Source organism: Elaeis guineensis, chromosome 7 (assembly GCF_000442705.2).
Source record: "Elaeis guineensis isolate ETL-2024a chromosome 7, EG11, whole genome shotgun sequence".
Taxonomy (NCBI): domain Eukaryota; kingdom Viridiplantae; phylum Streptophyta; class Magnoliopsida; order Arecales; family Arecaceae; genus Elaeis; species Elaeis guineensis.
Window position 1 is genome coordinate 68,981,214 of NC_025999.2, and position 15,084 is coordinate 68,996,297.

Consider the following 15,084-nt stretch of genomic DNA (forward strand, 5'->3'; position numbering starts at 1 on the left):
TTATCGATGAAGCTCTGGAGTTCAGATGAGGAGAAAAGTGTTCACATCCAACTCTTGGTCTAAAAGAAATCAAAGGGACGATTCTTACACAATAAACAAAATAAAAAAGAAAAAGAAAAGAAAAGAAAAAACTAACCAATAACTTCCAAACATCAAATGGCTATGAAAAAATGACCGGATGCTACCTAACTTAAAACACAACACGATTGAAGCCATGCAAAGTAATGGGCTAAATCTCACCAGAAAAATAGAAAAAAGGGAAAGGGCGGCAAAATGGCTGTGCTTCTATTACGGTTGCTGCATACATCATGCTATGAATCACAACTTCTCTCTGAAAATTTCTCTTATTATACAATGGAATAACAATTGCCCATCTCTTGTACAACAGAGTCTATAGAATCCGAACCCTTGAACAGAACAGAAGTGTGATGAATCAAAAGCATCATTTCAGATGTGGGCCATCAGTGTCTCTCACCCTCAACACAACTGAACTCAAAAAGTTGAGCTAAAAGAACTAAGCCAACCAAAATTTTAGTTTCGGTGGGAAATTATTTGTTGCGAAAAACACAGGAATCAAGGATTGCTTCTCAGGTGCTTAGAGGCATCTATAAGTCAAGGAGAAGCCTGCGAGGGTCCTCAACCACATCCTTGATGCGACGTAAAAAGAAGACTGCCTCCCTCCCATCAATCAATCTATGATCATAGGTCAATGCAGTGTACATCATAGGCCTTGGGACAATATTACCATCCACAACCATTGGCCGGTTTACAATGGAATGCATACCTAGGATAGCCGACTGCATACAATACATTTGTCAGTGCTTGCCATGTTGAACCAACAATGAAACGTTAAAAATATAAGAGTAGTTTGGAGGCATACTTGTGGTGGGTTGATAATTGGTGTGCTCAAAAGGCTTCCATAAACTCCACCATTAGATATTGTGAATGAGCCTCCAGCCATTTCATCAATTGAGATTGTCCCATCATTTGCTTTCTTAGCAAGAGTATTAATTGTTTTCTCTATCTCCGCAAAATTCATCTTGTCAGCATCACGAATAACCGGCACCACCAGGCCCTATTTATGGAAAAAAGAATAAATTAATTGGTTTTTACCACAACTCATGATAGAGAAGTTTACAGACATACTCTTAAAAGTCCAAATATTAACACATGAAAATTACTTTCCACGGAAACAATTTCAGAATGATCAGATAGATAAAACACATTCACAAACCTTAGGTGTGCCAACAGCGATGCTTATATCAATATATTCTCGATATATGATATCCTCTCCATCAATGACTGCGTTGATGATTGGCTGGTTTTGCAGTGCAGAAACAGCTGCCTGAATAACATAGAGTGAGATGTGTAAGTAGTAGTTACCAACAAAATAGGACTTCGCAGTGTTCTGACATACTCCATACTTTAACAAATCCTGACATAAGTCCCAACTTCACACCATGCTTTTCCACAAATGCATCCTTGTAATCAGAGCGAAGTTTCATCAAATTGGTCCTACATTGAACAATTCATTAGAATAGCTTCCAGGAAAACAATGTATACAAGAAGTGCCATAACAGTCCTCTCCAAGTAAACTAGCATTGAATGGATACAGAAAATTCCTTCTATTTCCTTTTTTCCAAAACTTTTAAATTGTTAAGGATCATGCCATGTTGAATATTAAAGCAGAATCAATTGCACATAAACCTGAAAACAGATACCTAGAATCATACATGCAAACATGTGAGTAAGGAATGATTTTAAAACAAATAAACATCACCTACATGTCAACTTCATTAAATGTCGTTAGCAATGCAAATGTGTTCTGAGAATCCTTCAATCGAGTAGCAACTCGTTTCCTGAGCCTTGGCATTGGAACCTGAAATCAAAATAGACAACGAAAAAGTAGGGTAAGTAGAACATCCATGCTATAAATATGCATCCAAGAATAGCATTACCTTACATGTAATTAATAATGAAAAACAAAACAATGGAACTTACTCGTCTTTCCCTTTCCTTAGGAGGAAGTCGAGGTTCAGAAGCAGCAGCTTTAGGAGGTGCAGGGGAAGGCGCTTTGGGCTTTTCTTTGATGGAAGGTTCTACTTTGGGTTTTTCAACCTCTTTTTCTGCAGGTGGAGATGGTTTAGCAGCTTCTTTACCAGGTTTCTCCTCTGATGGAGCAATATGTGTTACATTCGCAGCAGATTTGGAGATCACAGCAACCTTGGTTCCAGGTGTCACAGTATCACCCTCATTGGCTACAAACTGCCAAATAGTAAATGCCAATACCAGTTGTACCACAATCAATAGCCAGCTCCGTAAAAGAAGAATGGAAACAATAATACAAATGAACAACATTTGGGCCACAAATAGATGAAACAGATCTAACCTTTTCAATAACCCCAGCTTCAGGACTAGCAACATCAATAGTCACCTGGAAGAATTTAGTTAATTATAGAATGTTTTAAATATGAATTCTTCTTGGCAGCAATTTAGTTCTAGTTTGGAAAAAAGTAGTTCATTTAACATTTTAATAAAGCAGATATACCTTATCAGTCTCAACCTGGGCAATTGGTTCATCAACTTCAACCTTGTCTCCAGGTTCTGTACCACATGTATCATACCGATAAGGCCCAAGAAATAGCAATGTCAATAACTTCTGGTGAGATAAGCAAGAATAAAGAAAGCCACATACTCTTCAGAAAGGTTGCTAGTGTTCCATCAGTAATAGATTCACCCATAAATGGAACAACTGCATCAATAAGGTCACCTTCACCAGGAAACGAAAGAAATCATACAATTAACTACAGGTTAAAAATCTGCCAATTATTTTTTCTGGAAACAGAGGATATTGTAATCTGATAATGATTGAACTGTATGCATCTGCTTACCATTTTCTGAAGAAAATGCTCTACTCCATACTTGGCAAGGAGAATTCTTCGGAAGTAACTGAATAACTTCCCTGCATGGTTTATAATTTCTGAGAAATAAAGCTAAGAAACAAACAAAAGATACTTTGCAGGATAGTTGATATAGTATCTTATCAACAGAATAAAAAAGGCTCAAATATTAACGTCAACAAAATATCATTCCAAGTGCTGGTACATCAAATCTAGACCAACTAATAGCTTGAAAGAACTAAAGGTTCATTCAACTGCTGACCTCATAGGTTTTGAGCCAGATGGAATCCAGGTACCTGAAACAAGACATGATTTAAGATCCTCAGCATGGAGAAAAAATTTCAAGGAAAAACAAAAGAATAACATTAGTATACTAGATCACCTGGCAAGATATGATGGCTGAAGTTTCGAACATGCCTGTAACTTCGGAACAGAAAAAGTGTCTGCAAGGATGTTAGGATAATAGAAAGTTAAGGAGCTTCATCCAAGACAGGTAGCAGACTGATTGAAAGAAATTATGATGCGCGGCATCACAGCAGGGATTAACAATGTGATGGTTGTACAAGGAACAGAAAGCAACTTACAAATAGAATGTGTAAAAATGAGCTATAGTTTCCTTTTTTGAGAAAGAAAAACACTCTGATCCACTACATTTAAAAGATAATTACAAAAATAGAAGTTCAGCCTTTAACCTCGAGAACAAGAACCTCAGTAGTGTAATTGCTAACAGAAGAGAAGGAACAGCAATATCAAAAGTAAAACCAGCTTGTTTTTGCAGCTGCGCCTTTAACAACAGCAATATCTAGATTCTAGAACTGGTAAAAGGAGACCTTAAATTTAAATGCATGCTATCTGGTAATTCCATTCATGGTAACATCAATTTATAATTATAATATACTATTCAAACCAAGTTTGCCGACTCGGAACCGGATCCCGTGCAGACCGGCTGGCCGTATGAGTTGGTATGTCTCCGTACCAGACCGTACTGGGCCCGACCCGATATGGAAATGAGAGAGAATTAAGAAGGAAGAGAGAGAGAGAGGGGGAGGGGGTAGGGGAGAGAGCGAGGAAGGAAAGCGAGGCCACAGAGACACCGGCAATGGCGATCGGAGGGCCATCGAAGCCTTCGGGACTTCGCAGTCCTTCGTGAGAAAGATTAGAGAACGAGATAGAGAGAGGGGGAGGGAGAGGAAGGTGGTAGGGAGGCCGGTGGACGGTGGAAATTCACCTGCGGCATCCATGGTTTTGAAACAGGGGTGGGTGAAGCAGGCAAACGGGGATGACCTGCCCCTATCTCAAACCCACGACGTCCATGGATGGATTTTCGCCGTTCGCAGCCACAGCAACCACTCGACAACCCTCCGACAGCCTCCTCGACACCTTTCCCTCCCTCCATTCCTCTCCCTCCTCTCTTTCTATCTTTCTCTTTAATCTCTCTCACGGAGGACCGTGGAGCCTCGGAGGCCTTGGCGGATCATCGTTGGTCACCGCCGGCCTTTCCATCTCCTTCCCTTCCCTCTCTCTTCCTCTCTTTCTTTCTTTCTTTCTTGCTCCGTTTTCTTTAACGTTCTGAATCAAATGCTCAAACCGCATATGTTGGCCACCGATACAGTTTGGCACACCCCAAACTGTCCGATTTGGAGTGGTACAGCATTCCATGATTCAAATATTCTGCAATTGTTAGACTTTATATTATAAATACTTATACAATTATCAATGGTGGAAAGTTCTGATAGGAATATCAAAACAATTACAATATACTATTCAAACATTTTGCAATTTTCCAACTCTAAATTACACGTAGTTGTATGACTACCCTCCCACATAGAATATGTATACTAACATCATAATTCTAAATAGATGGCTTCATCTATTTTCTTATTTATGATGGGGCAGGAAGAGACACCTTATGCCTTCGCTGTGAATGGCTAGATTGGACAAGACCCACATCTATTCAGGTCCAGATCCAAGTTTGGCTTAAATATTGGGTCTAAGTCCGTGTTTGTGTTTGAGTCAGTCCGACTCCAATAGCAGAATAGGGGCTCAGCTCCAACATATTTTATTTAAGCAAAAGGTCTGGGTCCAAGTCAGGATTGTCAAAGAAGAAGAAAAGAGAACATTGCTTATAACTTCTATATACAAATGCCTCATACTAACTAGGATGCATAAATTCCAAATATTCTACAATTCAATTAAATGAACACCATCAAAGGATCTTATGACTTTTTATGCAGCTCCAACATATTATATTTGAGCAAAGTTGCGGGTCCAAGTCATAGTTATCAAAGAAGAAAATAGAACATTGCTCAAAACTTCCACACACATATACTCATACCAACTAAGATGCATAAATCCCAAATATTCTATAGTTCAATTAAACTAACACCAAATCCCAATAAGCAAACTTGGTAACACATTGAGGTCCATCAAAAAGGATCTTATGACTTTTTACATGCATTATCTTCAGAAATAATGAGTGAAAGCAAACGATATAAGGGAAAAGTAAACCTAGCAAAGAATTTGCTCAAGTTGGGACAATCTGGGACTTTACAAGAAGTTGGGGACATTTCAATCATCATTAAAGGAGTCAAACAAATTAACATCAATTGGATGTTGCAATGCTTCATTCAAGAGTTGGCAAAAATCTCAAGGGAGTTGGATTGTATACCGCTATCCAATGTTTTAAGTTCCAATAGGATAGGGGCATTCCGGCCATCCCATCCTGTTTCTATAGAAAAAGAGGACCAAGATAAGGTTGGGGACTTGGAAACTCCTCCACATGGAGAGAGAAGAAGAAAGAGGAAAGAAAGGAAGGAAAGATGGAGAAAAAAAAAGTGAAAGGAAAGAAGAAAAAGAAAGAAAGAAAGGGAGAAGAAAATAAAAGAAAGGAAGGACAAAAAAGAAGAAGGAAAGAAAGAAGAAAAAGGAAAAAAAATAAGGAAAGGAAAGAAAGCAAAATAGAAGAAAAAGAAAGAAAGGAAGAGAAAAGAAAGAAAGAAAAAAGGGAAAGAAGAAGAGGATAGAGATGGAGGATATCTACCAGGACTGCCATTGGGACAGGGCTGATGGCATCCCAATCCATGGAGAAATCAGGACACCCTGTTCCATAGAATTTAAAACCTTGCTGCTATCCCCATTACCATGCTACCTAATTCTTCTTTTCCTACTTGAAGAAGGAATGCTGCACATTGCATCTTCATCCCTATCCCCATCTTCTTTTCCTTGGACTCTTCTCTGTCTTTTGCAGAATTTGCTAAAATGGATGGCGGGAAAGAAGAATAAGTGGAACTTAAGAATCAATAACAATGGCATTAGTCAACAAAGTAATTTGAAGAATGAAACAAATCGGTGACTGGCTGATGGTTTTAACTACTTTTAAGTTTGCATCGAGGAGCTTGCACATTGTGCTTGGGTAAGATGGTGTTAATAAGCATGTAAGATGAAAGAATGCAAATTTGCAATTATCTTATTTCAAGTGCATAACTATATCTGTACTCAACATCGAACCATTTGAGTATGACTCCATCTGATTAACAACAATATGCTCTTACATATTTAAAAGTCTTGATATCCTCAAAAAATGATCTTCAAGCTCACTGAAAATCCTCCACGAAGTTTCTATAATTCAAATACCTTTAGTACTGATGTTAGAACATAGAAAATCTTGTACAACAACATTCTGCAATACATGTTATTGAAAGGAGTTCCATCAATTTTGCACGTGTTCCTAATATAATTCGTTAAAAATCAAGGTGCAATAACACCAACGAATGCAGCTCTTCAAAATAAGATTCTAACAACATTCTAAAATACATGTTACTGAAAGAAGTCCCACCAATTTTTCACATGTTCCTAATCTAATTTGTCAAAAAATCAAGGTGCAACAACACCAAAGAATGCAGCTCTTCGAAATAAGTTTCTATCATTTGGCAGTTGCATCAGTCCTACCAATACATGATAAGGAGAAATCTACTGATTCTTGGAGTAACCTATGACACGAAATTATTACACTTGTTAGTCAAGAAAGATATCTGTGCACTACAATAGCAAGAAACTTCTAATCAGGGTACCCACAAGCTTCTGAGTAACTCCAAAAACTCATCCTTATACCTGCCAGTGCTGCTTTATTCTAAAATTTTCTTCTACCTACACCCACACTTGAATGCGCTCCACACGCAGGTAACTAACAACTGCAATAATTGGATGCAGATTTCACTGCAAAGCCTCAAGCTGTGTTCTTGGAACATTAGCAAGCAATATCAAACATGCTAATCAGTGAGGTAGAACATCTATTGACAACATATCTTTGACAAGCCAAGAATTCAAGTTTTCCCTCAATAAATTCTTGAATGTAGTCAATGCATCTTACTTGGCTGACTTGTTCCTTTAACTAAGGCATACGACTGCCAAGGTTCCAAATGTCAGGTAGAATGAATCAGTTTTGACTAGAACCAAAATAGAACTGAACTCCGAGACTTGGGTTTTGTTTGGCTTTGGAAAGTTTCAACTAAGGTTCACTGTGCCAATAGTGGGGCCCACACCGGTCAGCCGGCTAGTAGCATAGTTTGATACGCCTCGTGCCAGGCCCAAACCGATGCAACAGAGAGAGATAGCCAGAGAAAGGAAAGAGGGGGGGGGGGAGGAAGGGAGAGGGAGATGGCAGAGGTCAGTTGTGCCCGTCAAAGGCCCTCGGATGACTGACGAAGCGGGGATGAGGAAGAACTAAGAGAGGAAAAGAGAGAGGGAGGGAGGAAGGGAGCAACAGAGGGTCAAGAGGTTAGCAGTGGCCACTAAAGGGCTATAGAGGGCCCTGGATAGTCGAGTTTTCCTCCCAAGCCTTGGTTGGTTTGAAACAAGGGCGACTCGCCTCCTGTTCCAATTGGATAACTTTTTTTGCTTGATTTACAGTGAAGTCGACAAGCTTGCTACCAGCCCTCTCCCACTCCTTTCCTCTCCCCCCCCTCTCTCTCTTACTACCAAGGAGTGCAGAATCATCTCGAATTGGCTGGTTTGGGGCATATTAAGCTGTGCCAATGGCAGACTGGGATGGTTTCAGCAATCGAAATGAGAAATTGGCGGAGAGGGAGAAGGAAAGAGAGAAAAAGAGAGAGGGAGAGAGGAAAGGAGAGAGAGAGAGGGAGAGAGGATCTCCAGAGGCCGTTAAAGGCCACCAAAAGGCTACCAAGGCTGCTGGAGGGCCGAAGCGGCTCCACCCTCCTCCCGATTAAAACAGAGGCTTCTGCTAGTTTCATTTTTAATTTGCCGATTTTTAGTGAAGTCAGCAACGTCGGCGGTCTCCGGAGTCGCTCTCTCCCTCTCTCTTTTCCCCTCTCCTGTTCTAGCTCCACCATCTCTATTGTGTGGTTTTAATCTAGTATGGAATGACACAGGGGCATACCAAACGATGCTATTGGCTGATCGATCCAGATCCTGATACCGACACAAACCTTGGTTACTACATTTATTGAAAATGACAATAGTGCCAAAAACCAAAACTTAAAAAGCTTAACCAAGATTGAAAGTGAATCTAAGATTTTGAACTTAACTATTTTAGTTAAATAGATCACCAAGACCATTACATGAGTAATTAACTAGTGCAGTTTAAATTACCACATAGACTTGACTAAGCTAATAACAACGTATGCCAAAGGAAAACAAAACTCAAAAGTATACAAGGATCTCATGCTGCAACATTCTGATGGCCTTTAAAAAACTAAAGAATAGAGGATAGAAACAAACTTCTAAGGAGTACACCAAGTTATCACTGGAATCCACCAGGGAAAAAATATTGTTTATTCACGATTTATAATACATAGGAATTAAATCCATGACCATGGATGACTCTAATCATACAACTGTCGGAATCTCTCTTGAATCAGCTTTTTGAGTTATAACTAAGGCAACCATCCAAGATTCATGTCTTGATGGATCATAAAAACTTTTTGTTTAACTATCCAATACAACTTATGCTACCTTATTTATTTGCATGGGTAACAAAGTATATGCTAAATGAAACAAAAAATTTACAAGCATACAAGAATCTTAGGCTGCATGATCTTGATGACCTTTAAAATGTAGGATGAAATGATAAAAAAGATTATATGAGAAAAAAAAATATCTAAGTGGTTCATGGAATCCATAGTAGTAATCAGCAATTAAGTTTGTGAGCATGGCTTACCCTAAATATGTAGCTGTTGGAACCTCTATTAAATCAATGCTACAGTGCTACTTAATAACTGAATTATAAGGTAGGGAAACCCATCCTATCGAAAAGTCTCCATAGCATGTAAACTCTTAATGTAAAGAATAGGGCAAGCTAAGAACTCCAAAGTAACTGACAATTGTTTCTAGTTTACACATTATAATCATGGGCTGCATATCCAATGCAAGACTGAGTAGCAGTAAAGGATAAAGATTGAATTTATTTTTGTTTAGGAGATGTAAATCTAATAGATATTTCAAACCCTATAAGCGAACCAGAAAAAAATTGTATTTATAAAAGAAAATAATAAAATTATGTTTCATTTGGCATTACTTTAGCAAAATAAACAATTTGTTTCCATCTTTTTCTGATTTGTAAAAATATAAACATGTTTAGTATAGTCAGCTATTTTTAAAAAACAAACATATTGATCAAGGTTCGCTGTACCGGTACCGGACGGCGTGCCGGTTCCGGATCGATATGGTACGGTACCGGTATCGTACTGTACCGACACACGATATGCCTAGGCGTACCGGTCCGGTACCGGTACATAATATTTTTTCGATTTTAATTTTTTTTTGGATTTTTGAAGTTAATAATTGATAAATACAACTTCAATATGGCATTATATTGCATATTATTGACATATTTGGATTCAATTTGGAGTTAGATTGCGGTACAAAGACTCTTGATCCAAAATTTCAAACATATATTTATTTACATTATATTTCAACTATGTCATCTTAAAACTAAAGAAAAAAATATATAAAATACGCATTAAAATGTATCTAAATATTTAAGTACAAAGCGCAATAATTAATATACGAACCTTAAGATGTACTCTGCATTTAATTTCTTGTCGAGTGTCTGTGACGCTCGTAATGTCTGGATCATCAACATAGTCTGAAGGGATATCAGTCTAACCCTCTAGCCAAGCTGCACCGTACTCTCGAATATTCATCATCCCATAAAGCATCCTTTCTGGATTGTAAGACATCTCAGACCTCTCGCTAAAATTTTGACTCTGAGAAGTATCCTCGAAATGATGGTACGGTTGTGGAGGACCCCATCCAAATATGCCAGTAGCAAAATCTGATCCGTAAGATGTTCTAGGCTGCATAGGGTAGTAACCACTAGAAGATGATGCCTCGGATGCACCATATGCATATGGATCATAAGGTGGCTATGGATAATAGGATCCATAATGCGAGGATGATCCAGATACATCCATGGACCCTACTCCACGTGCAAAATCATCCGCAGTATATATATATAATTAAAATATATGCAAGTATAACAAAATATGATAGTTTAATGATAATTAAAATAATTATATATAATTTTAATAATTATTTTAAAACTTATAAATTCAAAATAAATATGTTATATGCTTCAAATAATATTTTTAAATTAACTAAAATATGATAATATTTTTATATATTTTTTATTTTATAATTAAATTTTATAATTTAAATAATTAAAAAAATAATTTTTTAATTTCAAATATTTGAAAAAAAATTTGAAATTAGATTTAAGTAGCTTGAATTATTCTAAACATGATTCCCAAACTCTAATTTTTTTCCCTAAAATTTAATTTTTTTTAATTTTTAAATAAATAAATATTTAAAAATATTTAAAAAATATATAATTAACGAAAATTAACAATTTTGGTGTCATCGTGTAGATCTTTCAAAGATCTATCACATATAATTAAATCATACCAAAATCATAAGATTTTGACATGATTTTCTCCTATTTTTATTTTACCTCATTTTTATCCTATTTCTAACAACAAAAATAAAAAAAAATATTTATTAATAAAATAACAGATTATTTTATCTCCGGTCAAAGATCAGCCTCTTCTTAAATCACTCCTCCAATTTCACGAAATTTTGCCTTTTTTCTAATTTTTTGGAGGTCTTAACAATTAAGTTGCCCACGGCCATGGATGTTCTCTGAGAACTCTCAAAGAACACCGAAGGCCTGGTGTTTATTAAAGCACCAGGCCCTCCCCCCATATGAAGTGGGCCACGTCCATTTCTCTCCCCCCTCCCTCCCCCCAACCACGTGAAAAGGCCCCCACCTTCCCCCCTCCCCCCTTCTCCTGGGCGGTATGGTTCGGTTCACTCCGAACCGGTCCAGAACCGAGCCGTACCATCCGATTCCGGGCGGTATGGGCCCGAACCGCACCGAACCAGACGGTTCGGTGCGATTCAGAGTCCTTTTCCGAAAAACAGGCCCGAATAAGACCGGTAAGGGACCGGTCCGGCTCGTACGCCCCGTATCGGACGGTTCGACCCGGTACGGCAACCATTTATTGATGGTGATGGGCATGGTGGTGTTGCAGCAAAAGCAGTGGAGATGATGATGTTAGTAGCAGGTATGATGGTGGTATAGTCAAGATGGTGATGATGGTAGTGGTGATGTGGTGAGGCAATGATGGTGTGGTGATGATAGTGATAGTGATAGTGATGGTAGTGGCGGTGGAGATGCTAATGATGTGGCGGTGGCAACAATGATAGCAGCAATGACAACAGGGGTTGCTGTGGTGGAGACAATGATAGCAACGGCAACGATGGTGGTTAAGATGGTTGTGATGGTGGTGGGGGTAGTGTTTGTGTTGGTGGTAAAAATATATATATATTTTTTAAAAATACTGCATGTAAGGATTTCTTATTTTCATTTTGTCTAGAATTATGAAAGTGACTTTTAAAAAATAGAAAACAAAAACAACAATACCAAACATGTTTTCGTCTTGGTTTCTGTAATATTTTAAAAAAAATAAAAAATAAAAGTGATACCAAATAGGCCCTTAGTTCTATCAAGTCTATAAAAAAATATACATCATAGCACAATGAGAAACATGCATCTCAATTATGTCTCTTATGTTGACAAGGTAAATTGAGAGCAAGATGGCTCAATTTTGTGAAACATTCCATATATTAAAGGTAACACATTTCAATCAAGAAAAAGAAACCATAAAGAAGAAGTATAAAGCACCAATCCTTTAGAAAAGAGTATTCATATGGAAGAAAGGAAGAACATTCTAGAGAAACTAAACTTTCTAGTTGTATAACCATCTGTTCGCCTCCACAATCATCAATGGATTCGATAATATTTTGAATCCTCCTTCAAGATATTTATCAGGAATCAAAAACAGTCCTATATACTTCTAATTATCGAAAACTTACCAATCTCTTCAATATTAACATCCTTGAAAAATTTAGACATGAAAAAACCACAATTAAAGATGTTTAACATTTTTTGATAGATGAAAGAACATCAATAGATGCATGCCTTTTGTATATTCTCTCTTATATATCTGAACTAGATGATGGTTGATTCATTATGGGGTTGAAGAAGCATAAATACTAAATGATTGCATATTCCCCCAGTCTAGCTTTTTTTCAAACATCAACAAGCTTTGGAACCTCCATCAATTGGACCAGACACTAGTCAATGCAATTTTTTTTCTTAAACGAAACTACATGTTTTGCAAGATTCATGTTCTCAAGATATTCAGTTAGGATTTAGGAAGAAAACACAAAGTGCCAAGATAGAAAAAAAAAAAAGGAAGACAAAGCACACAAATGATCCACAAAACAATAATAGCTAAACACCTAGAAACACAGCAGGCATGAAAGAGCAAGCTCTTCATAACATCCATATGTAAATCTCCTAATTTGTAACCAAAAAATGAAATCTGTAATAACATGACATTCCTTAATTGAATATAATCAATGTAAAGGCCCTCCAAATTCTTGTCTGACATAATATTTTAGGCTGCTTGGTGATGTTATTTCTTGTTCTTTGTTTTCAAAAACCAAAGAAGAAGAGTAATAAAACTGAGGGATATTTTTCATGACACCATTTGTTGTCTTTTTCTTAAAATACTGCTTGTAAAATTATTAGAACTTTCCAGCATTATCTTTCGTTTTTAACTTCTGGAAGAGAGAAAATGAAAACAGAGTAATTGGTCTTATGTGCCTCCTACCCTCCATCCAATGCGAAGAGAAGATTGCCCCCACCATATTCTCTAGACAAATAAAAACAGAACTGTTGCAATGTTGCCAGTGAAGGTGCATACAAGCTGAGGTAGCCAACCTAAGAATTGAGCTGCTCAGGCTTGGATAGTTAGTTTGTATATGAAATGGGTTTTTGAGTTTGAGCCAAGCTTCACAATAGATGTTCAAGCTTGCCTAATTAGTTAATGAAGTTGAGCTTGTTATCAATCCGAGCCAAGCTGAATCCAGCTTTTATTTGTGCCAGCTGAATGTGTGAAGTCCAGCCTGGCCATGAGTTAAGCCTTAAACGAAGTTTGCACTTTAGCTATTTCCTAATCAAACAACCTCAACCAAGACAATTACCCAGCAAATTCATTGTTTTAAAATGCTGTCAGTGCCACTGAATATGGGCTTGCATATGCAAATGCTTCTAGTGATTGCACTGCTTTGTGCCCAAACTGCATGATGGGTCATCAGATGCTCACATACGCTCAAACAGCCTGAATATACAGGCTGAGCCCTATACTGGTGAGTGCATATTTTACTTACTCTCTCTCCTCTTTATTTGTGATTGGTAGAATTGCTCAGTGCATAAGCATGCTTGAAATGTGAGCATATAACCTAGGGGGATATTGCTAACTTCTTTAGGTTAGCATGCTATACTAAAATGGGCTTTCAAATAAGTGTTAAAGTGTATAATTAATTTGTCTTTGTTTAGGTATTTACACATTCATTGCTAACTTTTGGGCCATTTTTCCATATTTCTTAAATACCAATCACATATGCATCCACAAATCACATAAGCATGCTCTGCAGTAAATCAGCTGCTTTGATACCACAGCGGTGATTAAAATCTTGAGCAAATCATAAAGTGTTAATTCACAGCTTCATTCTCTTGCAGCTTTAAATGCCAAAAAGGCCTTTAGTTTATTTGTTCGATTACAAGCAAAAGTCCACGGCCCTTGAGGTACTCATACATACTGAAAGGAATTGGAGGCAATTCTGAACATTTAAAACGTTTAATGAGATGCATTTCTTTTAGCCTAGCTTCCTTCCTCCCATTTTTCCTAGTTCATCTCCAAATAAATGTCCAATTCAAACATGGGAAAGTGTTTCAATAGTCTGAAATATAGCAACAGGTTCCCTTTTTTCTTTTCTTCTGATTGGTCTTCTCTTTTCTCTTTTAACTTCTTCTCCGTCTCTAGCACCATCAAAACGGCTCTAAAGCTTACATCTTGGTTCAAGATTACCAGTTAAATTCATAGAACTGGACCTCGCACTAAATCAACATCAAGACTTATCATTACCACAAATATCTCAAAGAAACAAAATAGCCAGCATAAGGAATCAAATCAAAACTCTGCATACACATCAAATTATCCCATTAAGCAACCATTTAACAGAGACTTACAATCACAGATAACACTATCGCAGTGATCAAATCACGATTAATATCGAAAACAAAGGAAACAAAAACAATGATTGACAACAAGACATCAAAAACACCGGGAATCACGAACGGGATTCAAAGAATCCATCATCCATATAAAGGCAGAAGGAGAAGATTTACCGCGATGGGGCGGCGGACGAGGCGAGCAAGATTCGACGCCATGGCTGAGATCTTCTCACGTCGATCGCTGCTCGAAGAGGAGGAGGAAGTGAGAAACGAGAGATCGACTTGGGAAACCCCAGATGCTCCCTTCCCGATTCAAAGCCTTGGCCTTTTTTAAAATTATTTCTTTATTGTAGGTCTACGGCAGGGCGGCGTCGGGTCTCGATTCCGTTCCACTTTATTCATACCTCCAACATTAACGGACGCGGCGCTCCCGCTTCCGTTACGATACGAGCCAATATAACCGTGATATATCACCTTTCCTTCGTTGTACAACTGCGTGTCACCGGAGGAAGTCTGTGTGCTATCATTAAATGAAAAAGATTCAGTGGACCGATCTAATAATCACTCCCACGCTATCTTCTT

The 15,084-nt window shown here is 37.7% G+C and overlaps 1 protein-coding gene across 1 annotated transcript; it reads right to left on the minus strand.

The window, feature by feature from the left end:
• Positions 1-260: 260 nt before the first annotated feature.
• Positions 261-14,904, minus strand: LOC105034968 (dihydrolipoyllysine-residue succinyltransferase component of 2-oxoglutarate dehydrogenase complex 1, mitochondrial). Its single transcript, XM_019847157.3, has 13 exons — positions 14,677-14,904; positions 3,283-3,343; positions 3,163-3,196; positions 2,892-2,962; positions 2,696-2,770; positions 2,549-2,604; positions 2,390-2,434; positions 2,002-2,265; positions 1,785-1,879; positions 1,425-1,515; positions 1,235-1,345; positions 881-1,075; positions 261-797 (listed from the first exon to the last, which is right to left on the minus strand). The coding sequence occupies exons 1-13, from the start codon at positions 14,716-14,718 to the stop codon at positions 606-608; spliced, it is 1,332 nt and encodes a 443-aa protein (XP_019702716.2). The 5' UTR covers positions 14,719-14,904; the 3' UTR covers positions 261-605.
• Between the last annotated feature and the right edge of the window lie 180 nt (positions 14,905-15,084).

What these genes read in the sequence shown, in the direction of transcription:
- LOC105034968 (XM_019847157.3), bottom strand. Translation starts at nt 14,718, where the DNA reads ATGGCGTCGAATCTTGCTCGCCTCGTCCGCCGCCCCATCGCG. An exon ending in CTAAGGAAAGGGAAAGACGA is followed by an intron (nt 1,880 to 2,001) that starts GTAAGTTCCATT and finishes TTTTGATTTCAG; the next exon opens with GTTCCAATGCCAAGGCTCAG. An exon ending in TCGCTGTTGGCACACCTAAG is followed by an intron (nt 1,076 to 1,234) that starts GTTTGTGAATGT and finishes TTCCATAAATAG; the next exon opens with GGCCTGGTGGTGCCGGTTAT.